Source organism: Microtus pennsylvanicus, chromosome 2, assembly GCF_037038515.1.
Source record: "Microtus pennsylvanicus isolate mMicPen1 chromosome 2, mMicPen1.hap1, whole genome shotgun sequence".
Taxonomy (NCBI): domain Eukaryota; kingdom Metazoa; phylum Chordata; class Mammalia; order Rodentia; family Cricetidae; genus Microtus; species Microtus pennsylvanicus.
Genome location: NC_134580.1, coordinates 52446102 through 52473852, shown reverse-complemented (window position 1 = coordinate 52473852; position 27751 = coordinate 52446102). Strand labels below are relative to the sequence as shown.

Here is a 27751-nt window from a genome sequence, read left to right as displayed (position 1 = left end):
ACAGACCTCCAGAGCAGAGGACAAAAAGAAGGCCCAGTTGCCCAGAAAGGGTGATGTGTGGGAAGAGGAGAGGGAGGAGGGGAGGAGGGGAGGAAGAAGGGTAACAGGATAGACAGACGGACAGCTGTGATGCCACATGAGCATGCACTGAATGTGAGCTGAACACCTGAAGACTGAGCTTGTATAGCCTCTAGTCAAGACTTCTTTCATCTTTCTGGAAATAAAGACATCAAAACAAAATATAATACGCAGGCAAGTGCACAATCAAGGTTTTATTACTGGTTAGAAAAACATTGCAGCAGTGACATTAAAGAACCCCTCTCCACTCTGCAGTACAGAAATATAGTTTTCCAAGAGTCACTCTGGTGGAGTCTCAACAGTTTTCCACTCAACTTCTTTTCTGCAAACTTTCTCTTCTTAGTTATTGTATTCTTGAAGAGCCTGAGCCATGAAGAGCTTGCCTAAGTTTTGGGCAGTGAACTCTTTAATGTTCTGGCAGTAAGTGTTGATCTGGCCTGCGTATTTGAGAAAAACAGATCACAATTAATATTCAACAAACTGCAAAATTTTCCTAGAATCTTGAAACCAAAATCACCTGTTGTAGGGAGGGGACCCACTTGTTTGTCCCATCGGCCTGGCTAGCTTATACCTGAAATAATCACACAGAAACTGTATTCATCAAAACACTGCTTGGCCCATTAGCTCCAGGTTTTTTTTTTTGTTTTTTTTTTAAAGATTTATTTATTTATTTTGTTTACAGTGTTCTGTCGGCATGTGTGCCTGCAGGTCAGAAGAGGGAACCAGATTTCATTACAGATGGTTGTGAGCCACCATGTGGTTGCTGGGAATTGAACTCAGGACCTCTGGAAGAACAATCAGTGCTTTTTAACCTCTAAGCCATCTCTCCAGCCCCGGCTCTAGTTTTTTATTGGCTATTTTTTACTTCTTAATTTAACCCATTTTTATTTATCTGTGTATTGCCACGTGGCTGTGGCTTACTGGCAAGATTCTAACCGGCGTCTCGGGCAGAGGATCCATGGCGTCTCCCTGACTCTGCTTTTTTTCCTCCCAGCCTCCAGTTCTGTTTTCCCCGCCTACCTAAGTTTTGCCCTATCAAAAGGCCAAGGCAGTTTCTTTGTTCATTAACCTCCTACACCAATCACCTGTGTTGTTTTAAATCAAAATCAAGAATTCCATAAAGAAAAAATAAACCCAGTGATACTTTTCCACAGGAGATGAAGAATATCTTTGCCAAAGAATCTATCCTCCACTCTCGGTGCCCTAAAGAACGATGAAAAATGGTACCTTTCTAATAATCATCAGCCACCAGCCCCAATGTATTCGTTGTCCATCAACAACTAACTATTCAGAGCGGACCGACATTATGTTAAGACAACTGAGAAAGCAGCACAGGCTCTCCTCAGTGGACAGGGGAGTAACAAAAATAACGAAAACCTGAAGCTTATCAGGGTTCACCAGGCCCACATGTGAATGCTTGGAATGACCTATAGGAGTGCTATCCTTAGGTTACAACTGAGCCAGGGCCCAGCCCTCTTGAAGGTTGTTAGGGGAGCTTTGATATCAGAAAGCTAGCACACCTACACATAACTTAACCACTTGAACTTGACCTAAAGGAAGATCTATGTCTCAGTTCCTCTTATCTAAAAACCGCAGAATATTTATTTAAAAAAAAAAACAAAAACAAAAAACCTTGGGGCTGGAGATGGCTCAGAGGTTAAGAGCACTGTCTGCTCTTCCAAAGGTCCTGAGTTCAATTCCCAGCAACCACATGGTGGTTCACAACCATTTGTAATGAGGTCTGGTGCCCTCTTCTGGCCTGCAAGCATACACGCAGACAGAATATTGTATAAATAATAATAATAATAATAATAAAAACCTTTATGAAGAATTTAAAACTGCAGTCCAACTGTACTGATGATAGGTGACTGAACTTCCAATGAGAATACATAATCCTGAGCCTGGATGTCACAAGAAGTTAGAATGAAAGAACTCAAAAGTCCTGTTCCTGAAGGAGCTGGGACAGCCATATCATTCAGCTAAGACTACAGATTATGGACTATGGGCCATCATCTCACTTTGACCTGGAGCCAGGTTACAGTACAAGTTACAGATACACAGGAAGACCATGAATTAACAATAAGCACAAGGAGTCCTCCTACCACACAGACACCTTCACCATGGTGCTCACAGAAACCATGTAGTCTCAATGAATATTGAGTTTAAAGGAATCTGAATTTTCACCCTCTCAATTAGTAAATTGTGGAAAATAAGTTGTTATGTTTTAACTCTAATACAGTTCCCAAAGACACTAGCTGACTGAAGAATCACACTTAAAATTTCTGTAGGAATATTATAGCCAAGTAAGAGCATCGGTGCTATATTTTAAAATCAACCATGCTGCCGGACAGTGGTGGTACATGCCCTAATCCCAGCACTTCGGAGGCCAGCCAGACTACACAGTGAGACCATACCTCAAACAAAACAAATCCACCCACAGAAGGGAGATGCCAAAACCAAATACCCACAAAGAAGGCTCCGTTTTGCATTGCCATAGTCAAAGAAAAGGTGGGATTTTCTTCACACTCCAAACTCCTTTTCAGTTCACCATGGAAAGAGATGAAGAGGGCTTGAATCACATGGTCTTTTGCATTATGAGGGTATAAACCTTTGTCTAGGTTTCCATTTACGATACAACACATAAAATCTATTTTAGAAAGCTTGCAATGCCAGCTCAGAAGTGTTTAGATACACATATACTGAGGGAAACTGTGGAAGGATCTAAGACACAAATGGGTTACAAATTCTCAGCCACAGAAACTACAGGTGCTAGACACAAATTCAATTCTTACTATTTATAAAACACTAGTTTTTATGACTGTTTGGGAAATTTTTATTATGTACTGATCTCTAAAGACGACAAGAAGCCACATGTGCCCCCGCGGTCAGTAATACCTGCAATGAGCAGCGAATCCATCCTGGCAGGGGCCTGGTGGGGCTTGAAGAGTTTGGAGAGGTCTTCCTCAGGGAGTGGGGGCTCCCCTCGACTCTGGCGCTGCATATTCTCCTGCTGGCGACGCTGCTGGTACTAAAATCAAAGGGAAAATGATTCATTTTTCTTAATCAAGAAAACAAAGACCTTGTGCACACAAATGAGCGCACACACGTCTTCTCCATTCAAATGTGGCAAAACCATGTATTTTTAAATTCACTATATATGTGAACTGATGCTAAGATTTTTTTAAAAATATAACACTGTCAGAAATACTTAGCTGTGCTTAGCATAGTGTGTTTAACAACACCTAGTATATAAGACATTTTAGCAGAGTGGTCATATTTAAACACCATTTTAACAGATAAACATTCTAGAGTCAACTTATCTATGAATCAAAGACTAAGAACACTACAGTAATAAAAACAGTAACACAAGACACCATTAAAGTTCTGTGGCCATCAGGTTACACGAATAAAGAAAAATTATATGCACAAAAGACTGTGTATGTGCATATGAGAATATTCGGGTAATCCTAGGGTTTTATCTGGACTATACTATCTATTTCACAGCAGTTGGTCTATTATTTCCTATCAAAATTGCTTGCTCTTAATCACAGTTGCTCAGTTTTTAAATGAACTGAAGATTGCTAAGTACGCCGCAATGAGCCACTACCAAACCAATTACAGTTAGGGAAGAAATGAGCTGTGACTCTTCGGCCTTCTTCTGCCTCTGGTTTTCTCAATAATGTATCACCTATTTGCATAACCTTAGCATTACACTCTCAGCCAAACAGCCTGCTCTCTGTAAGTCAGGTATTTTTAAGTATAAGGCATAAATAAATAAGAGTATAAAAGAATATTTTTTAAACACGATAGTCATCAGGCTAGCAGCCAGCGCTTTCCCAGCAATTCTGAAAGAGGCGCCTGAAGCATTTGCACCTAAAGATGGATGACGACTAGAGTCTCCTGAAAACCACACCCACCTGATGTTTCTGCTGCTGCTGCTTACTGGTGTTCCTCATGTACGTGTTGTACTTGATTATGTCCTGGCTCATTTCATCCACCCGGTCCATCAGCAACTGGAGATTCTTCCCCAAATGATTGCTGAAAAACAAGGTGCATTGGCATGCAGTCTTCAGGCTATTTCTTTTCTGAACAGTTCTGAGATGTTAACCGAACCTGCCTTTTGTTAAAGGCACGAGCCCATACTTATGTAGAAACAGAGGCAGCCGATAGTGAGAGTCTGTACTAAGTTCCCCAGTCAACCTCAAGCATCTCCAGGAGTGTCTGCCTTAGCTCTGTTTCTTCCTGTCAGAGCATGGGGATGAGGGCCAGGTTCAGCATAGCGAGTGAGACATCTACAATGGGCATTTTTAAAAGTCCAAGTTTAATTTAAACTCTGTACTCCTGAACGTTTTCCCTTAAAACCTTCCCCTCTTGTGCAGGAACTTTAAATCAGCAGTCACCAGAAAAGAACACATGAACAAGTAAAGCTCCTCCAATTGCAGTTCTTGTCTAGCAGGCTCCAAACACAACTCCAGCCTTTGCTCCGCACTGCACGAAGCTCTGTCTCTCACCATTCCTAGAATTCTGGTACGTAGTCTTTTATACTTTTCTTTCCAGAAACTTCCAATGCAGTTCAGTTCCTAACTTCTTGTAGAGGTATGCTAGTGATCGACAGAATGACCACAATACACACCACTGCTGCCTGCAAACATCTGCTGCCACACGGAAGCCCGGACAACTGACAGACAACTCCAGCAGCAGCAGTCTGACAACCAGTGCTCCATTCGCCTGCTGCAGACAGACAGACATTTGCTAACATTTATTACATGGTAGTCTCAGTCACAGGAAAGAGGGAGACAGCAAGGCATCAGACACACACAGTCTCCATCTTCACTGGACCTGTAACTGGAGAGCTGAGGAGATGCTTTAGATCGTATGTCAGAGTATCTCTGAGGAGATGGCAGCCTGAAAACAGAGGATTAGGTGTCAACTATGCCAAAAAAATGTTCCAGAGAAAAGATAAGTACAAGTGATGAAGGCCCGAAGACAGGCAAGAAATAGGCATCTTAAAATCCATTTAATTTAAAAGCAACAACCACCCAAGAAGCCCAGAGGCATCAAACCTCCCTTCCAGCCTGCTCACGTGGTTTGTGGGAATGAATCTTTCGACTACAGTGTGAAAGCATCCTGGCCAATTAAAGACTAATGAAGACTGCTTCTTTTAAAATGGTTAGCATTATGAAATCGTGTCTATGTTAAAAATAGGAAATGTGAGCCAGCTGTGGTGGTCCACACCTTTAACCCCAGCACTTGGGAGGCAGAGTCACGTAGATCTCTGTGAGTTCCCAAACAGCTAGGGCTACACAGAGAAACTATGTCTTTAAACACCAAAACATAAAATAGAACCACAACTAGTGATGGGCCATCCCAGGGGAAAATGCCCTTAGCCTGCCCACGCCCAGTGAGCACAACTGCCGCTTTACACACGGGGTATGACAGAGGAGCGGGGTGCTGGTGGCTCAGCTTCCTGGTCTGAGCAGCCAACTGGTTCAAGAAGAAACAGGCTGGGAAGCTTGGGACCAAATCAAAGTAAATCTAACTAAATTATGGATTCCATCTGTAACCGGAAAATTAGAAAGTTTGGGTTCTTTCTTAAATGGTATTATAACAGAATGAGATGTGTGTGGGTGAATAAATCTACTTTTTAATTCCAGTCAAGCAGTTCTTAGACAACTTTGACTCAGTAACTCCACCTGCCTAATCTCTTTCCATCTTCTTTCCCTCCTCTCCCCTTTTCTTTTCTCCCCGCAGTGTTTCATGGAGACCAAGCTGGCCTCATACTTGTCAATGAGGTTTACCTTGAATCAATTTGACTTCCCCATCTTCCTGCCCTTATCTCCTTACTGCTGGTGTTTTGCTGGATTCAAGTGCTACTTTAATACTAATACTTAATTCACATTTATAGTATTTCATTGAAATTTTTAACTTGAAAAGTATTTCTTCTCTGAGAATTGGGTATTTGTTGCTGTTTTCTAATTTCTTAATAGTTTGAGTTTAATCCACCCAGACTCAAGTGTTTGGGCATATGGTGCAAGATGAGGAATGAGAATGATTTTTTTCCTGGTAGCTAACCAAATGTCCAGAACCACTGATTAGTCACATTGCTTCCCAAATAACTCCAGGATTAATTTAACAATACTGCATCTCCCACTCATGCTTTCCACACTTTCACTGCCAGTCACTCCCTTAGACAGTAAGGATTAATCTGTAAGACACTGCTGCACTCTGCACATTGTGCCGAGAAGGTAAAGAGATAAGCACAGAAGTGCGGTTAAGAGCTGTCACAGATGCACCACAGATGCTTAGGAAAGATGGTTCGGTGGGATAAAGTCAGACCCTCCCAGATGATCTGACAACGACATTTTGGGTTTTTCGTGATGGTGGCAGGCAGACAAGAGAGTGGAAAAGCATACTGCAGGTACTGGGCAAAAGCAGTGTGCTGGGACCCCAGTGAGAAAGAGGAGGTTCATGGAAGGAGATCCACTGAGAACTGGGGACATGAGCATTAGGGCAGTGGAGAGGCGGGCAGCACACACACCAGACCTTTGTAATCTTGGGCTCCCATCCAAAGACAAAAGAACCCGGCAAAGACTTCAAAGGAGCAATATGAGCATCCTGTCTGCACACAGCAAGATAACAATTTTGAAAACGGAATTAAAAGTAAGAAAAAATTAAAACAAATGAGAAAAAAAAAACCCACTAAGTTTTAAGACCAAAATAAGTCAAGGAAAGATAATGAAGTAGAAAAAGTTGATGGCAATAAGGTGAAGTCACCCCTCAAGGTACATGGCAGGGAAGACAGATCCAGAACAGCACTAACATGGAGGGGAGAGCAAAAGAGTTCACTGTGTATAAAAAGCAACCCTTACTGAATCAGTGGATCCCAAAGGAAGAGTCCCATAAAGAATTAGCCAACAGTACTCAGTGTCAAGTGATGGACAGTATCCAAGGACAAACAAATTTTTAAAACTTTGATGAGAGCTCTGTCTTAGGGTTTTCCTTGCTATGAAGAGACACCATGACCAGGGCAACTCTTATAAAGAAAACATTTAACTGGGATGTCTTCTTACAGTTTCAGAAGTTCAGTCCATGATCATCATGTGATAGCATGCAGGCAGATGTGCTAGAGCTGAGAGTGCTCCATCTTGCAGGCAACAGGAAGTCAACTGAGATACTGGGTGGTATCCTGAGAATAGGAAACTTCAAAGTCCTCCCACCCCTACCATCACACACTCGCTCCAACAAGACCATACCTACTTCAACAAAGTCACAGCTCCTCACAGAGATTATGGGGGACAATTACATTTAAACTACCACAAGTTCCAACAACATACATTGTAATATGGGGACAGTGGGAAATAAGGCAATAAAGACAGTGACAGAAAACCCTATCAAGAAATTTAAACACAAAACAAGGAAGGGGTGAAATATTGGAGAATAATAGCATGAAGTCAAGGTTATTCTTTCTGCAACAGAGAAGGCCTGGCAATGACAGTAAACTAGGAATGATATGAAATAAAAATCTAAGCAGAAGATGGATACTTGGAGCCCCTCAACTCAGTGAAGGCATAGAAGTTGGGGACAGGGTAGAACTGTCTGGGGGCAAACATTTCAACAGTGAATGACCAGAAGTATGTCAAGTATGAGAAACACTATTCACATGACTGGTTGCTAAACAAGACAAACTCTTAGGTGGGGGTGGGGGGGTTGTTGGGTGGGGTAGGGATGGAAGATTAAACAGAGAGCAGGAGAGATGCTGGTAATGCAGAGAAGCGATTAATCCTGGAGACTAGCTACACTCACTTCAGCAATCAAAAAAATTAGGCCTTGCTGGGGCTGGAGAGGTAGCTCACTGGTTAAGACTATGTGCTTTTTTGGAAAGAAATCAAGTTTAGTTCCCAGCACCCATGTAGGGTGTATCATAACCAACTCTGTCTCAAGTTCCAGGGGGATCTGACACCTCTGACCCCCCCCCCAGAGCACCTGAGCACAGGCACGCGCGCGCACACACGTACACACTCATATGAAGGAGGAGGAAGAAAACAAAAACCACCCTCCCAAATTCCTAAATCTTACTTTCCATTGATGTCTTTCAACTGTTAAGCCATGTGCTAAAAAGTATATGGTATATGCAATCACAGTAAAAGACTGCCATCAAAGATACAGCAACACATATACCAGAACAGTGGTCTTTAGAAACATACTCAAAGACAGTGTATAGGCACCTGCAATTAACATTTCATACCAATTTCAGATACCATTCACAGAAAATCAGATCCATCACCAGGAGCAATTTTCTGAGGCAATCTTTTCAGTATTGGTTTAGCCAGTATAAGGAAATAGGGAGTTCCTGCGAGGAGCTTCTATAACACAGTTCTGTCTTTTATTGCCAAGGAAACAAAGAACTGAAAATAGATAACTTAAACAGATGTGAACCACGACAGTGTGAAGCCGGCTCTCCCCAAAGCATCAGTTCATGCTTATTATCCTTAATATAGGATGCTCACTCCTAGTTTACTGTCTAAAAGAAGGAAAGAGAATGGCTTTCCATGTGTGAAAAGCCCAAGGCCTGTGCTCTACCAAGACTGATTTAGAATGCCCATCTAGTAAAATGAACACGACTAAGGCTCTGAACAAAAGGAACTGCACATCTTAGACATGTGTAAAAAAAAAAATTAACTGTAAATGAAAGAACTCACACCCACATATGGGTCATGGAAGAGAAAATAAACCTAATATCCAAGGAAGGAACTGTGTAATAAAAGTTTCTAATCAGGATTCTAGGAAGGGAGGGAGAGGGAAGAGGCACATACCCAAGTATGATCTTACTATCCTACTAATGCCCCAAATTAATAAGGATATACAAAATGTACACTCTGGTATCATCTGGCTCTATCTAAGGATTCACAGGTATAGGATAGGTAGGCATTGTTTCCTGCCCCACAACACTAATTTACCCTTGAACAACAGGGAAAGCAGAGGCCTCTCTTTCAAAGTCACAACAATACAGAGGATAAAGCCATAATAAAACAGTGCTTGGAGATTTTTGGTGATGGAGCAAGCTAGGGTAATATTCCTGGCTACTACAACTGTTGCTGAACAACAGCAATTACAGAATGGCTCACTGGAGACCCGATAGCTGTACAAAGGCTGTGTTGTCTTCTATGTCTGATACAGAAAGGGAAGAAGGGAAGACATGGAATTAGACAACTCTGTACTAGGACATCAAACTGTAACCTCAGATGCCTTTAAAGTAGGTCCTTAGCTTGGTTCTTTAACTATAGGTGTGCTGAGTATCTCTGTAAAAACAACAAAAAAATCTGATCTTCTCAGACAAGTGTAAGGACTGTTATAAAAATAGCTTTGCAACTAACTAAACAGTACACTCTTTGGGTCCTTGAAACCTGGCTTTATCATTTAGCATTCTGGTTACCATTAGGTTTCCATCTTGTTGCCCTTCAAGGCCTTTCCAGTGGCCTTTGTGGTAGATTAATGTGATGGACAATATTACCTGAATTACAGTGCTGCTCACACAGAACACAGAAAATGCTGGTTTCCTGTCCTTTGTTCCTCTCATAATTAAAAAGCTTTTCATTTTCCTAACAAGTTCCTATTGAATGATAACTACAAATCTGACAAACAACTGAAGTTCTGCTACAAACTGATTGCTTAAGAAAATATACCGTAGCCAAGTATGGTGGCATACACCTATAGTTTAAGGGAGAAGAATTTTGAGTACCTAAGCTACCCAGTGAGAGAGCCACTTAGGAGTTGAGGGGAAACCGTCTCTTTCAGTCACCCGACTATCGACTCCGTGTGTTTGTTTTATATAATATGTCTACTGATGCCTCCTTCTACCACAAAGGACAACCACTGAAGCCGAAAAGGGCATGTCAAAGAGCTCTCTGTGAGCTCACCAACACTTCTACTAAGAGGACTGGGACTGAAGCAGTCACTTGCCTGGCATGTGTGAGCTCCTGCACTCAATACCCATGACTTTAAAAAAAAAAAAAAAGGTAAGAATTTGGGGACCTAGGGAGATGAAAAGTAATTTCAAAAACACAATTTGTTCTAGGACATCTCAATCAGTATTATAGCAAAATAAAAATATTATCTTGCCAATTCGACAGCTAAAACAGACAAACTAGAGGAAATTGCATCCTCAATGTAACTTCTAAAATAGCAAAAGCCAATGAGGATCAAAAATGCTAATTTTGGTCACATGCTCTGATACCTGCAAGTCTATTGCTCGGAAGGTCTCCATTTGTACAAGGGCCACTGCAGTCAAATGAAGTGTCTTTCTCTGCTCCGAGCACATCAGGGACTACAGAGCAGCATGCCTGTCTCTTGGGATCGAGCACAGACAACAATATCAAACTCAACTTCCACAACCCCTCCCTACCAGGGTCCAAATGGCACAGTAAGGCAGGCAGCCCAGGGTCCTCACAACAGATCACTGATGGCTTTCACGGTCTAGCGGGGCAAGACAAACTCTACACGCTCTTCCACATCTTAGTAACCTCCAAGCGCTCTGCAGTAATTTCTCCTTGTTTCACAAGGACCATCTACATGAAAGAATTGTTTGCAAGGTAGGGGACTTTCCTTAGGAAGCGTCACTTACCTGCTAGCAAGACTGAGCAATTCGTGCTTGTCCGCTACAGCTGACTTCTTCTCAAGCTCCCACATCAGGACATTGATCAGATGGGAGTTTTTAATTACGATCGGCACTTCCTCAAACATGTGCTCAAAGGTGATGCTTGCCTTTTTCAACCTGTGAAGCACGTTAAAGACACTTGAGGCTGATGGTCAGCACTGTGCTAATTGAGTGTTTACCACATTTCACCAATCACGGCGCTCTCCACAGACTTTGCTTCATTAGTCTTTTAGGGGCTTAGGGTAAAAGGTGATTGCCAAGCCTAAGTCCAGTGACTTGAGTAACTTTAAAAATGATCTAAATCTGAGCTGTAAGCCCAAAAATTAGGTCCCTGGCAAAAGAACCTGCTCATCCAGTGTAATCAGGAGTTCTTAGGTTTTCAGCGACACTGAGAGGTCACTGTGAGCTGTGACGTGATCTACACGCATGGCAACTAGGGAAGGGCCGTGCTGTCTGCACCTCAGAGAGGTGACTGCACAAGAACCGGCACAGGAGACTCCACACCAAGTGCAGGACACAGCTTCTCCTAGGTTGGCTGCAACTCCACACACAGACCTGGTCATGAGTCAGCTTTGCTTTGAACAACCTACACATGTCATTATTTTAGGGGCCAGCTGGGAAACTAGAGATAAACTGTCCGGCATGAAGTTTCATAAGAAGTTAAAAAAAAAAAAACCAAAAAAACCTTCACAATAACAGAATAATTCTAAATATTTTTTAAATGTACATACTCTTATGTCACAAAGTCAGATCACAGAACAGTTAATCTGATGTGTACTTGTTACCCCGTAAATTTCCAATAAGCCACTTTTTTTTTCTCTGAATGCCTAAAACATTGAGATTTATTCCACTTCTTCGTCAAACAGGCCATGAGGTGCAGAAGCAGACTACAGCTTGTACTCTGATGGTGGCTAACCATTCTTCTCACCTTCCTTTATTCCACCACTTGGAGAATGCTTCAAATATGATGGCTAATTAATTCCCACTAAGTGAATTCACCCAGTGAGAGCAGCAGATGAGACTTTCCACACGGAATAGTTTTTAAACTATTTATGCGGAGAGGGAAATCAAGTGGCACTTGCACAATGCAGAAAACTTTTCATCCGCACGGTAATGGCATTACCATAGGCCAACTGAGGACTCAATACATGTGGCGAACTGAAATTCTAGAAGAAACAGAGTCCTCTACTGCATGCCTCATGGGCCTGGAACACTTACGCTTCAGGGGAAAAGTCCTTCTCTTTACAAACTTCCATCAGTTTAGGAGTCAGTCTGTATGCCTTCAGTGAGAGAGACCCTTGGGCAGTTTTTATGGGATCTCAAAAAAGAAAAAGAGAAAGGTATTACTGACAAGTTTGCCACTGTTAGTGCTCGTACAGTACTAGTTCTGAGGAAACTGTTACTAATCACACAAGCTTTGAAATATGAAGACCAAAATAAATAATCAGGACATAATTTGAAGCTGATTAAAAACAGAACAGCTTCCTCCTTAAAACAAAAACTAAGAGTCAAAATCTAGGTGGAATACCTTCAAATCCATCCCTCAGCTAGAACCAGAAAACTTGTTGAAAATTAAATGTATGATCTGTTCTATAGGTCTTGCATAAACAAGAGAAAATACTCATGAATATTGAACATAGAAAATCTCTGTGTACGCTTCTATAGCCCTTCAGTCAATAAACTGAAAACAAACAGCTGGGGAACAAAGCACATCATCCCAGGGAGTGCTGCTCACGGTTCTTCATTAGGCAGACTGTAAAAACAAAACCACTATGTCAAAGCGCTATCACAAAGCGTCATTTCGGTTTTAGAGAAACAAATTTTTGTCAAAACTGACTGCTTAAACAGTCCACAAGGAAGGGAGCTGAGCACTTGCTGCATGATAACGGCTCTGGTGTGCCAACGCCTGCCTAAAACCTGTGTCAACATTCATGTTGTCTGAAATTCAACACAGTGAAACTTTTAGCAATAGGTGATAAAATGAAAACCAAAATAGATTGAAGCAAGTGGAAAATTCATCAAGGTCTGATGATGCAATGTTTCCAGCCAATCTAAGTGCCCTTTAACAACTTGTTCTCCCTGTAATCCAATTGCTAACACACTGAAACAATTTCAGGGCAGCTCATAAGATTGATCGTATTCATTAGTATTTTTTCTGACAGATACTCAGGACGTTACATTTACTTCTCAGCTGGAAACTATATGCAAGTCTGCCAGATATGGCAAACTGTGAGTGTTTGGGAAGGGGGAGGCTATAAAGCTGTTAAATTGCCTACGGTTCTGATATAGCACAGAACATCTGGTCTGGAGAGCTTGAGGAAACACCATTAAATAGGCCGAAAAGAAAAAAATCTTTGTGCTAAGAAACAGTCCAGGTTTTGTACGCTGCTGTCAGAGGTAAAAAAAGAAAGAAAGAAAAAGGAAAGGAAAACTTGGCACACTGTATTATGATTGGTCAGTCACGTACAAAACCAGACACGCCAGCAATCGGGGTTTGTTAGACATCTGGTCTCATTCCACCAGCCCCTGCAAGGAGGGAGGGAGATGAGGAAAAAAATGAAGCAGCTACTCCAGCATTCCAAAACGTACACATCAGGGCTCTGATAGCAAGAAAAATAAACAGAAAGAAGGAAACCCTGTCTAGACATAGCTGCTGCTGAGGCTGCTGCAGAACGGGGCTGATATTTACTTGAGAGGGCCTGCCAGCACTGCTCCAAGAGGCAGAAAGACAGAAAGCAAAAATAGCAGTAATAATATTAAGGGAGGAAAAGAATAATAAGGAGCCTCCTACTAACCGTAAATGAGGACGACAGATTCCTCAATGGCATGCTGGTAGCTGAACTGGGAGTCCAGAAGCGCCCGGGTAACAAACGAGCCGTAGTACGTGGACTGGTACCAGCCCACGTGGAGGTGATCGATGTTCACATGGCGAAGGCTTCGCATCATCTCCATCTGATACTGAACTAGAAGACACAGCAGCAGAATTCATACAAAGCTCACCAAACAAAAAGCAAAGCATTTAGTGATGCCACTAACATTAAAAATAAGACTTTTTCATTTACACAAAAAGAGAACATTTTCAAATCACTTCAAATAATTGGTCTTTTCCTTTTGTTATTTAACAAATCACATTTTATACAAAAGGTATTAGAAATACAAAGTTAATGTCTTATTATAAACAAGGAATTATTAATTGTAGCTCATACTTCTCTTTTCTAAAACCCTAAAAACAGTAAATGTATAAGGAAAAGGTATACAAGTGTTAGAGTGTAATAGCTTCATCTGAATTAATGGTGAGAGCAGTTACTGTCTCCTTCACATGTAACTTTTGGAACTAAGAACTAAATCCATCAAGAAAACTAAGGGAAAACAATTACCACACGACTTACATATGAACCAGACACAGGCTACAGCTGCTTCAACATAAGAATTCATTTTTGCCTTCATCTAGTGCCCCCTACTGCATATACTTACTTTTAAAAAGACATTCTCTTTTCTTCTCTTTGCATTCATTTGTATTAGTAGATGATTTTTATCAGACTGGTTGTATTTTAATCACCATATATACAAGGAAAAGTTGTGATGACTTTTCCTTTTGCTGAATTAATGAGTATAATATATATTATTTATTTAAAGTAGTAGTACTAGAAAAAGAGGCACAAATTCATAAAGTAATAAATGCCTTTAAAAAGCAACACAGAGCTGGAGAAATGTCTCAAAGGTTAAGAGAACTGGATTTAGTTCTCTTAGTTCTCTCTCAGCATTCACGGTAGCTCACAACTGGCTCTAACTTCACCTCTAAGGAGAATTATACACCCTCTTTGCTCTGCGAGTGCATACACACATGCACACACATATCAATAAAAATAAATCTTTAAAAATAAACATTACATCCTAACAATGTACACTTAATATAAAATGGAGAAAAGTTTTATAGTCAACCCACTAGCCAAGCTATTTCTATAATGAAGAATGAAGGCATGGTTGCATAGAGTAGCCATAACTGCTTAACACTGAGCCTGACAACTTCATTTTAAAAACAATCAAATTTTACCAAAAATTTTATTATTGCTATTCCTCTGATCAGAGCACTATGGTTTCAAAAAAGAAAAATCAAACAAGACTCAGATCACAATGTTTTCCAACATGTTATTAGGCAAAGAAATTAATAGACTTTTGTCAAAGAGCATCTACCTCTTGTAGAAACGACCCAAACACAATACACCTATCACACTCTTTGGAAGAACCAAATTTCATTCCACAGTAAATCTGTAAGAGGTGGATGCTGTACTGCTGTTAAGATGCACACAAATGCAAACAACTCTCTTCAAAGTCAGCTCGTTCATTCATTATTCTCTGGCTGGACTACTTCTTTTGTTCCTATTTAAAGGGTATGGTGGAGGAGCTAGAGAAACGGCTCAGCAGTTTAGAGCACTTGTTACTCCTGTAGGTGGCCTCTGTTCAGTTCCCAGCACACACGTGGTGATTTGCAACCATCCCTAACTCCATTAACTTCAGTTCCATGGATCGGATGCCCTCTTCTGCCTCCATGTGCACTAGGCATATACTCAAAGTACTCATACATACATACATACATACATACAAAAAAGTAAAGGGTATGGCAAAGAAGGTATATAATATGCTATACATTTTATAAATTCTGTATCTTTTGCAATTTTCTAAATAATGTGTAAAAACAAAGCCCTATAACCCATGTTACATTTAAACCACAGTTAAAAGCACCACAACGAGGTTGGAGAAAGCTCAGTGGTAGAGCATCCTCCTAGAACATGGAAGGCTCTCAGTTCAATAGTTACCTAATTAATCTTTTTTTTTTAAGTAAATTAGCAAGCTACAACCAAATCAATAACTTTATATCAAGTATTTTTGTCTTAGTGCTATCTTTTTCTGTGATGTAAGAAACACCTCACTATCCTATTCCTTCATCCAACTTAGCAGATTCTCCCTCAACAACCCAATCATTCCTTTGGTCTCTAGCATGAGACTCTTAATATAAACTTATTTGACAAATTTTAATCAAATTTAACTTACAAATAAATACCTTAATACTATCAGTAAAATGGGAGATAAAATGAAATTTGCTGGATTGTTTTAAAACGAAAGTGACGAGGAGACGGAGGAACTATGAAATAGTCGACAACAAATACCATTAAAAAACAAACACCACGTCAGTACTTGAAAAGCAGTGTCAATGAGTGGCTGAGCCTTAGTACAAGAGCAGCATCCACCACACATGTGCTAGTGAGTAGCTGAGCCTTAGTGCCATCTACCAACTTGGAAGAGCAGAAGAAAAAAAGAGTGCCCCTGCCGGCTCTGACATTTTCCCTGTGGGGATCTTGCTGTCTCTGATCTTTAGTTTTTTCATTTCTAAAGACATCTGAGAACTTATCCCAGTCAAAATGCTAGGGCTCCACATTGTTCATTGGATATGCTAATTATAAACAATGACTTGTCTATTAGCTAAAGCAGGCATGCATTACAACTTAAATCAAAATGCATTTTTGGGGAAAAAAAAGTCTATAAGCTAACTAAGACTCCACTCAAATAGCTTGGATAAAATGGATTTTACAAAAGCATTTTCAGAATACCTCACAGAGTTTAAAAAAATTCTAAGATCAGTAGCAAAACTCCAGTGTCCAGCTCCCCTCACTCTACCCTATTCCACAGGCCCTCCAAAAAGACCAATAAGGATGAAGTTCTTCTCTAAACCGAAAGAGTCAGAGACACAAGCCCCAGGGCTACTGGGTGCATAACTAAATCTAGGGACTAAGAGTAGGAACGCTGATTATTTATCACGGCAGGAACAAAGGAACAATGTGCCCTCCTTTTCAGAGAATGCTAAGATTCTGGAGGTTGAACATATTCCTTCACAAGTCACTAACTATCTTTATGACTATAAAAATGAAAGTGCCAAGAGCATGGGCAGTGGATGAACAAGGCTGCTCTGTGGAATTCTACAGAGGGCACTGCATGCCTGTAATCCCAACACTGGGGAAGCAGAGACAAGAGGATCGACTGCTGACTTGAACATCATCTTGATCTCTGTAGTGAGCCTTCAGGCCCCAGTCGGAGACGTACGGAGAAACCCCAAAACCATGAGAACAAAACATTCTAGTCCACTGGAATTTTACAACAAAATCTGTGCTTCGCCCATTCTGTACAAAGCGTTAGTTCATTATCTATCCTGACTGAGCTCATGACTCAATTTTAAGAATTGAGAATTCTGCCAGGCAGTGGTGGCACACACCTTTAATCCCAGCACTTGGGAGGCATTGACGGGCGGATCTCTGTGAGTTCAATGCCAGCCTAGTCTACAGAGCAAATTCCAGATCAGGCTCCAAAGCTACCCAGAGAAACCCTGCCTCAAAAAACCAAAATCAAACAAACAAAAACAAGATGTCAGAATTCTGAAATCACATGTTATAATATGCTGAAATACCTCCACCACTCAGAAGGGTAAGCAAGGGGGATCCTATCTCAAATTTGAGGCCAGCCTGGACTACAAAGAGAGCCTCAACTCAAAAGCAAGTCACAAACTAAATACATGCATTGCATTTTACAAAAGTCTGTGGCTGTGCAGCCAGAAGAAATAGTGGTTATTCTCTAGTGTACGTGAGGTAGCTCTCCTGTGAAGCTGAGACAGAGGTCCCATCCATGTGCTGTCTGAGAGAGGTCACTTGGATTCCACTTAGAGACTGATGCTCCTACTATGTGCAAGCAGAGGAACCACACAGAGCTCACACATAGTCATGTGGACCAAGTCTATCTGCAGATATTTAAGGACTGTCCTTGTTCTCATGTGGACAGAAACATGTGGTCCTTATCTCCTCACTTAGGTTTTCTTCCTCCCAACCCAATTTCTAAAAAATTGGTTGCTAAAACTAAGTAGAACTAAGCGATGGACAGTACCACTAACCTCAAGACCAAAGCAACACTCCCAGCACCCACCATCTGTCAACTCAGAGCACGGTAGCTGGCACCCACTTACCTCACTGTGGAGACATAATAAACCAATCACGAAGAGGTGGCACGGTCATTACAATAGGCTTTACACTGTTAATAACGAGAATGGCCATTTTAGATTCTGACTGCCAAGTTAACACCACTGCTTTTGTGGCTGTGCTAGTCCACCAGCAGTGAGCAGATAAGGTGAGCATGGAATCCACTGATGTATAAACCACAGTTCAATAGAGAAGCCCCAAAGTATGTGGATGAGGCCAAGTTATAGCACACAGCTCTGGGAAACATGACTGAATCCTAGCTTACATCTAGCCATTCCTATGTAGACAATGGCTCACAACAGAAGGAAGAAGGCCAAGTCCAAAGGAAACAAGAGAAAATGAAAAAGGGCCCCTAATAAACAGCCATAACTTGCCATCGCTGCACTCATGCAGACCACCGAAACTACAAGCTGCCAACTTCTCAAAGCTGGTCCACGGCCAGACACTTCCATCTTGGGTGAAAATGTCTCTTTAATAAAGAAGCAGTAAAAGCAGTCATCCAATGGTATTCACTTCTGAATTAATGACTAGGGGTTCCTGGGAATTTTCCAAGGAACAACGGCAACAGGAAAATCCTTCGGAAAAGAGACTACTTTTAAATTGATGATAATGTTCAAGAGAAGGGCTTAGAATTTCATTATAAGAAGTCTACGGGAGAACCTTTAAAATATTCTTAGCTTAAAAAAATAAAACACTCAGATTGGAGAGTTGGCTCAGCAGGTAAGGGCAGCAGCTGCCAAGCCTGGTGGCACCTAAGTTCTATCCCTGGGACCCACAGGGTGAAAAGAGAACCAATGGACTCCTCTAAGTTGCCCTCTGATCTCCACAGATGCTCACTTACACACTCCTAGCTCCTCCACACAATGAAGAAAATGCAATTAACTATTTAAAAGCAAGGCAAATAAATGTCTAACCAACTGAAAAAAAGCAGCAAGCAGCAAATTAATGTTGCAAGCTGGTAGTTATTACTAAGCCAGCTCAGATTCTAATACAAAGTCTATACACAGATACAAGAGAGGTGTTGCCAATAATATGAACAGCTTATTATTATAAGGGTCGAAGCCTTACAAATCACGACAACCCCTACCATCATCTTAACTATCTAGGCCTAGGCCTTCTTGAGCAACACAGAACCTGGGGCAACACTAGTAGCTGCTCCAGGTCTGGCACTAATACACTCACCTTCACTTTTCCAGGGAGAACTCAAATACCCAGAGCTACAACTGCCTTTAGGCTGCCCAGTAACTACTCTTAAATTAAAAGATAAAAAAAAAAAAAATACCAGTGCTTTTTTTTATCTTTTCAAATCAGAGAACCCTGAAAGTAAATGTCACCTTACACTGGGCTGCTACATCAGGAGCAGCTCTGGCAGCCCATCACATGGACGAGAGGATTATCACTCCGGAATTACTAACGGTCTCCCTTCACCTCCAATTCCTCACTCACATTTAAGTAACACCTCTTTTATACCATTTTTCAAGGCTATGTATTGTGTATATGTGTGTGTATGGAAGTCAAGGCTCTCTTCCTCCACAATTCAGGTCGTGTGGACTGAACTCAGGTCATCTGCTGAGCAGCGAGCACTCCTACTACCCCTACTGCCTGAAACACTTGTACAACAGTTCCTCACTGCTGGATGGGAACAGCTGACTATGCTGGATGACCTAAATATCAAATAAAGCTGTAGCACAATGAAAACAAAAACTAGTCTGTCCAGCAGATTGAGAGGAAGAAGTTGCACAGATGTGTTATTAAGGAACTCCTGAAGACCAAAACAACCTGAATTTTAAAAATTAAAAATCACTTTAAAGGCCTACTGTCTTAATGGCAATATTATATAAAATAAACCCACAGGTAGAGCCTGGATGGGAAAGGATACATCTAGGCATGAGAAAAGACACCAGCCCTGACTAATCATTTACTAGTTCGACTTCCCAAATGGCCCACACATATTCTAACTCAAAATAACTATAACATGCTAATCGCAATCATGGAAAGGTTTTAGAAAAGCGGTCTACCACAGCCTTGACTTTAACTTGCCTTTAGACTCTGACTCTAAAACCTAGGCAGTCCCTCAATCACAGGCCTTGGCTGGGGACCGTGGTTATCGACATCTGACTCAAAGTTCAGCAGACACGCACTAGAAGCTACAGAGAAAAGTCACCATGGCTTCTCATGCACAAGGTAACTCTACCAAATCAACAGCCAGTAAGAAGTGGTCCGGCTACTACCAAAGACTTTTAGGTGCCAAAGCAATGTGAAACCAGACTCCCAAGACATTACATTTTTTGAAACTTGGGTCAAGATTGAGTTGTCATTAAACACTGGCTCAGAACAAGCAGGGAGACAGTCAGCAATGGACCACACATTGACCGCAAAAAACTCAGTCAGAAGATGCAAACAGCTTTTAAAAACAAGCAAAGCCATACAATGGCCCTGAAACAAACCAGTGATTTCAACAAATACTGTCATATTGTCAAAGCGCAGAGCATAGACATCACCTATCTGTCCAGGCACTGTGGCTGGAGAGGACTTTGAGAAAACAATTACAAGCCTCTCTCCCTGCAGCGCCCAAGGATGCCAAGGAGCACCCACAGCCTGTGAGCATTTAGCAAGACAAACTTCATTCTGTGCTTTTCCTTTTCACATTGAGACTTTCTGCCAAGCCGCACATACGTTCCAGGCAATATTCAAAGCTAGTAGCAGATGTAGATTTAAGCAAACAGAATGTGCATTTGAAAAAAGAATTAAATACAATCTACTTTAAATGGAGAGAATTATGGAATACACAGATTTCTCAAAAGTTCCATAGTCTCTTCACCCCGTCTATACCATGTATCCATCACTTGTTTCAATTAACACAACTGTTATTAATGCCACTCCTATGATGGCTTATGAATTTTGGTAATGGCTCAATTTTTCACAATAAAATGTCCAATATAAGTTCTTCTTTATCTAAAAACCACCAAAAGAAATGTCAAAATACTGCTTTGTCCTGAGTGGTTAGATATATTCCTTAAACTGATTTTGAATTTTGTCAAAATAATTTCCTTTAAATGTCAGGCTGGGGACAGGAAATAGAGGGAGGTGAGAGGGTGACTCTATCTTTAAAACTACTTAGAGCCTTTGACAATATCTAAAATATTTTTTGAGAGGGGTGCTGGTGTGTTTAAGGAGTTGTCCATGAACTAAGAAAAGTAAGAGAAAAATCACATCTTCATTCTGTAACACACAATGTCTTTTTAATCAGGTCATAAAATATAGTCAATAAATTGTGTTTAAGTCAATAAAACGTACTCACTAAGTAAATACAAGAGCACTGGGAAGTTAATGTCATTTGACATTTGTGTACAAAATTAATTTACACACACAGGATCAAGGACATGGATTCTTCACTCCATGAAAAACTATTACAAAATGACTACACGGTATAAGGCAGACCAAACGATAATCTCTGGGTGTGGACAAAAGTACCACATGAACTCCTTTCAAAAGGCAGGTGGCATCTCCTTCACATTTATAGCCATCTATGAGGAACTAAAACTAGAGGCTGCAAAAAAAAAAAAAATCTGAAGGAATGGAAAGTTGAGTGCCCTGCCTGAAGATCTAAGAGTAAAACAGTTCCACAGGCCAGACCAGTCCTTACAAACCAGAATATGCTAACACACACCTTTAATCCCAGTAGCTACAATGACATGCACCTTTAATCCCAGTCCTAGAGAGGAATGGTTTCCTTCTGAGATTCTTGGAGGCAGGATCACCATTTTCAGACTGAGGTCGAGGTAAGAGCCAGTGGTTGGCTGTTTTGCTTTTCAGATCTTCAGTTGAACCCCAATTTCTGACCTGAGCTTTTACTAATTGTGCATCAGTTAGCATATTTGTTTTTCACGTTCTTAATTTCATCTATAAAATATTGATTTCATCTTCCAAAAACATGGTATTGACAGCAAGTTCAGAAGCTGACTTCCTATATAAATGGCCCTTTGCTGAACGAGCACTTCCAGAGGAAAGCAGACAGTTTAGTGACCATCACTCCCACCCTGCTGTTTCCAGTTTCTTCTTCAGTACATGAACACTATGAGCCATTAGTCTACTACTCCTTTACTAGCTTATACAACCAAGAATTCGTTTTTTTTTTTTACAGCCAAAATTATTTCAAAGCTTAAGGGGAAAATAATGGCATGAGAAAATAATCACGAGGCACAAAGAGAAACAAGGTAGAATATGAGTCTGTCAGGATACAAATGGCTACATGGAAACAACCTGGGTTACTCCCATACCCTAAAAACAAACACCATAAAACAATGGCTAAAACTAGTAATGCTACTAGCTCTCTCCAGGAGAAAGATCAGAAGTTTTGGGTTTTTTAAAATAATTTTTACTATTATTTTCTTTTGATTATTTTGGTAGCACTAGTGACAGCAATAAAACACTCTAGGGTTAAATAGTATAATTAATTCCAATTGTTCTATGGCAGATTACCTCACAAAGAAATCAAGAACTTGTCACTATCACCTGGTGCTTGGAAATATTTAGATTAGAATCTCAAAGAACTGACACTTACCTGGGTTCAAAATCAATTGTTTTTGAACACGAGGTTTGATTAATTTGACAACCAGGTATTATAAAAAGTCCTGATTTTCCATTTCTCTACTAGAAATACAGAAAACAGAAAGACAAAGGAGATTGTACCTGACCACAAAAGACAAAGTGTGACTTCATTAACACTCATCTCATGAAACTAAACTCCTGTGTATAAATACAAATGTGACCAGAAAACCATCTACAATGAGAAAGATTTCAAAAGGAAAAATACTGCTAGTATTAAAACTATAAGCTAATTATACTCCATACAATTAAGAACAGATTCAATAAGAGAGGGACAAGCTACAGAAATTCAATTTCAGGAATAGGTAATCTTGAGTATTCTGGTATTACTGTGCGCCTAACAATATAATTACACTGTACTACACAAGTTTCTATCTCCCAATTCCATTTTAAATCTTTAAAAAGAGAGGGGATAAACTTCTGCCCCCTAGAGGTGAGTAAAACAAAACCACTGGTGGGTGAGGGCCAATGGTGCCAGCACACGAATGTCTGGGCAGCCAGCTCAGAGACCTCAGCAGGGGCTTCTTGGGAATCCTGACCATCCAAGCAAAGTACTAATTCAACCAGAAACGGCAAAGAATTTTGGAATGCACCATGCTGATGGAGCTGGTCCACTACTGCAATCTTAACTGTCTAAAGGTAAGTTCAAATATTAATATTTAGATTTTAAAGCCAGTTTTAAAAACACTAAATATGAGCCTGGCTGTAGTGGCACACACCTGTAATCCAGACACTCAAGAGAAGGATCTCTGTGAGTCTGAGATCAGCCAGGACTATGATTCAAGTTCCAGGTCTACGATTTTTGATCCTCAACTGCAAACTAAAGAAAGAGAGGTTGGCAAAACTGGAAAGAGACAGTGCTACTGTCAAGGACACTTTGGAAAGAGAAAACCTATGGGTTCATTAAATAAATGCGTTTATGTTTCCATAGTCACGTGCCCCACTTCTCTACGTCTCCAGCTCCTTCCCTGCACATTCTGCTTCATCCAAACGTTTATTTATGGGATAAAGACCACAGAATTTCATGCTGAGACAAACAGTCAGGCAGAGATCTTTGAGATCTTCACGATAAATCTGAAGGCTTGAGCAATGCATGCTTCCTTTTAACACCACGTTTCATTTCCTGTTCAGATACTGTTCAGGGAGACAGTTCCCAGCCCAGGGGTCTGGAATTTCAGGGTAAATTTCTCCGAATCACAGGCATATAACTTCTGTGAAGGAGAACCTAAAGCTCTCACCAAATTCTCAAAGAGGCTTAAAGATCCAAAAGAGGTTAACAGGTGCTAAGAACAAGACTGAGTGAACATGGCTGTCAGGAGAGCCTGTCCTCTGTGGGGGCAGGAGACGGGGAGGAGCCTGGGTGTAGGCTAAGAACAAGACTGAGTGAACATGGCTGTCAGGAGAGCCTGTCCTCTGTGGGGGCAGGAGACGGGGAGGAGCCTGGGTGTAGGCTAAGAACAAGACTGAGTGAACATGGCTGTCAGGAGAGCCTGTCCTCTGTGGGGGCAGGAGACGGGGAGGAGCCTGGGTGTAGGCAGTAAAAAGTCCAGCTGGGGACAGTCGTGGAGTAAGACAGACAGCACTGGCCTGCCCACCAAGGAGACAGAGTTCAGAGAGAATACCAGCTGTCATACACATACCTCCCAGACCAACCCTCTTCTTCCTCCAACAAGAACCAGAAGTAAATAAGCACAGGGCTAAGAGGAATGGAGGCTCCACTCCACTCCTCTGTGGCCCAGGTGAGCAGTTCCCATGCTAGACAGGAAAGAAGAGCCCTGCCTCTAGGAAAAATGTGTTTCTGTTTCTGCTGCCATGAATGTACTGAAGACAATAGTACAGTCTCACAACCAAACATATTTCTCAAAGAACACACTGATCTTAACCTGTAGCGGTTTTTTTTAAAGAGACTTCTAAGACTCATTAGAGAGACCTGTCTGATGAGCTGTCCTGAAGCTCATAGAGATAATTTTCTATGGAAGGCGACTTTGGCCACAGGGAGCTGGGAAGCAACTGCTACTAAAAGGCTTCTAAGAAAATGACTGGAGGAATGTGTTGGAAGCTACAAAACAGACCAAGGGGCTCTCTGTTCTGTTTCTGCTCGAGCTTCAAAAAGGAATTCAGGGATAGTTACGACAGGAATAAGCCGAAAACTACAAACACGCACATAGGTAAGTGTAATTAGCCGTTCAGCAGGGGCATTTCTCCCCCGAGTTATACAGTGGGCAATTTATCCCAATCACAAGGTGAAGATATGCCAGAGCCAGCAGTACAGGAGACAGGATACAGTGTTTCAAAGCATTCTCAAAGCAGACTCCTCTTAAAATGACAGGTATCTTTTCCTGCCAAAGGACTACACCTTCAGGCACTGAGGGGCTCCTATACTTCCTCCTTATATTTGGGAATCAGAATTTAAAAAAAAGAAGAAGAAAAGAAAAAAAAGAAAAGAAAAAGAAAGAGTAACCCATACATTCATTCCTTTGTGTATTCACCTGAGCTCAAACGTGGAGACCAGCTAGGTGCTGAGAAGCATGGAGCACAGACAAGACACACACAGCGGCATTTAGGGAAGGGAAATAAAACACACAGGGGATTGGCAGCCAGCAATCAAGGTCCCCTCAGATGCGTGAGGGACAATCTGTACACAGTTCTCCAGGCCATGAAAGTGAACAAGCTGCTGTCAGGAGCAATGAGGAACTAAAGCTTAGAAGTGAAAGGCTTGGCATCAGCCCCGGCCAAGTTAGTAGAGTGTAAGAAAACCACTGCAGTCTAAGCAAACAAGAGGCTTACACTGCAACACTGTGACTAAATAATGTAAAAGAAAATACTCATATGACAAGACGCTCCCTAAAACTATGGTTTTAAATCATGTACATTCAATTCATGCAATGAAAAGAGAATGATTTGGTTTGATGCTTACACCATCATAGTGACAGCAGTGAACAGTCAAATGGCAACCGCCACTTTTTTGTAAGGCAGAATCTTAGAGGAAAAGCAGGGGCCAAATAAATAAACAGAATTCTCGTTGTTTCTTTGTTTGGGTTTATAAAATTAGAATCAACTGGTTATTACTGTGTTAATAATGCACAGAAATAAATTTAAAAGTCCAGTTTCATTATAATTTTGTTCTATCACCCTAGCAATCACAAATAAAGAGGAAATGAAAACAGGGCTCACATGAGTGACCAGATGTCAGCAAAGAGAAGACAGAACAGGAATTGGTTTCTGAACTGACAGGACATACCTCTGTAACAGATGTGTGCTCAGAATCAGGAAAAAACATGTATAACTAACACACACACACACACACACACACACACACGGGCACTGGTTTTAGAATAAGATGAGACCAAGGAGTTTTAGGGGAGCTCTCCGCATTGACTATCCTGAAGCGGACACTCACAAAACATCAGTAAGCTTGACCATGAATTCAAGGTTATCCTGGGCTACACAGTGAGTACCAGGCTACCCTGAGCTATATGACAAAATCCTGTGGAGGGGGGAGAGGGAAAGCGGGGAGAATGAGAGTATCAACCAACCATACAGACATCGATGACTGTCCTCAGGCTTAATCTTATTTCAGACAAACAAGTAGCATTTCTCAAGCCTTTAGCAGATGCGCACCTTTAATGGACACTCATGAAACTGAGCTTCCTGAGCTATCATTTCAGTTTGGATTGCATGAGTAATGGTGGTTGCTTGCAAAGCTCTTTACTCAGACTAAGAGGGCATCCATCAACAGTGAACAGTGGCCATTGCTAGGGGACACTGGACAAATGAACAGAGAATCATGGTGATTTCACACTGGCTGTTTAAAGAACAGGACAAAACGAGAAATTCATAGTTTAATTAGGGAAATATGTAAATTAGATCTTATCCTTGACCTAATTAAGCTGTGGGAGCTACATGCACCCTACTGAAGAATTTAGATATTTTAAAAAAATGTTAAGCAATCTCATCAACTTTGTCCTCTGTAAGTAAAAATTATCACGGTTTACTTCAAGTACAAACACTCAAGCACTGTATGTTTAGCTACAGCATGCCATCTTATTTGAAAGAATGTGGGGTGGCTTTACTGGCATTAAGTGTGCCGTAAACATAGGGCAAAACGTAGCTGTGTAACCTTCTCACAATTGATCTGGAAAAGTGAGGTCAAGCACATTGTAAAAGAGAACACTTAGAGACCAAAAGTTGGAATTTATTGTTTCTAGTATTTCCTTCTATACTGAGTTAAACCAGAAAGCATAACATTATTTCATCGAGTCTAAAACTCCACCGAGAGTGACAAGGAAAGGCCTACCACTTTAACTGTAAGACAACCAGGGACTAAAGGCTGCTCTCATAATTCAGGTACAGAAAATTTCCTAAAAGGTTTACGTGCCGAAGGCTTGGTTTCCAGCTAATGGGCATCTACGAAACAAATGGATCTTGAGAAATTGGATATAACCAGTGTCTTTCCCCCTTGCTGGATTCGTAATGAGAGATAGTGACTAGGCAGGGTGCAACCGAATGAAGTAAGTGCAGGCACGAGAAATTATACCAGGCCTGTCAATACTCCCTACTGCCTGAAAATAAACAACTTTGCCCGCCCTATCCTTCCCTCAAAATTTGTTCTGCCTCCCCACCTAGGAACAATGGGGTCGAGTTACTGTGGCTGAGACCTCTGAATCCATCAGCAACATAAACCTTCCCTTCCCTCTTTTCTAGGCCAGGTGTTTCTGTCAGAGTAACATGAGGCTATCAGTGATGTTCAGGAAGCCGTTCCTTATGAAGGAAGCAGTATACGGGTATTCTGTGATAGAAGTCACCTTCTAAAAGCACAACTGCACCATCAGTGCTGGTTCCAACACACTTCTTTCCAGCCATGTATCACAGTTCACCTTAACAAAATAGAAACTCTTCTCTAAAATCAGCTTTTCCACAATGAGCACAGGAACTACTCTGCACGGAAGCAACACGTGTTCAGCCTAGCTGTGGGTCTCAGCGTGTGAATGTTTCTGTGTACTTATTAGTGAATGTTTTTTTGCAATATTATTCAATCACTAGTTTTGTAAAGGAAATGACATGGCTCCTCTGCTTTCTCCCAAAATCTATTTTTCACTAACTTTGTAACCAATTTCAAATGTTCTTTGCCACAGCACGACTTGCTGGTGCAGAAGTCCTGTTCTGGATCTTGTTCTGGCAGAAGAGATTGCTTATCTTTAGAGAGAGGACTCATCATCTAAAGAATAATCCCTCAGAAAACGTAAGAAAAACTCAGTTGATTTACAAATGTCAAATGTAAGTATAACTTACTTTTAAATCTTACACTTTGGTGGCACTGTGCCACAACTTAACAATGTCTTACAATGAGACCAAAGCCGTGGGGAAGAGCAAATGACTAAATGCGCCA

The 27751-nt window shown here is 41.1% G+C and overlaps 1 protein-coding gene across 1 annotated transcript in view; it reads right to left on the bottom strand.

Annotated features, from left to right (window-relative positions):
* Positions 1 to 252: 252 nt before the first annotated feature.
* Positions 253 to 27751, bottom strand: part of Eif3h (eukaryotic translation initiation factor 3 subunit H) — a 72757-nt gene continuing 45258 nt past the window's right edge. The window contains exons 3-8 of the mRNA XM_075961031.1: positions 13528 to 13695; positions 11951 to 12050; positions 10700 to 10849; positions 3996 to 4116; positions 2974 to 3106; positions 253 to 515 (exon numbers count right to left, since the gene is read on the bottom strand). Coding sequence (XP_075817146.1) covers positions 418 to 515; positions 2974 to 3106; positions 3996 to 4116; positions 10700 to 10849; positions 11951 to 12050; positions 13528 to 13695 — 770 coding nt within the window. The 3' untranslated portion in view covers positions 253 to 417. The remainder of the gene's footprint in view (positions 516 to 2973; positions 3107 to 3995; positions 4117 to 10699; positions 10850 to 11950; positions 12051 to 13527; positions 13696 to 27751) is intronic.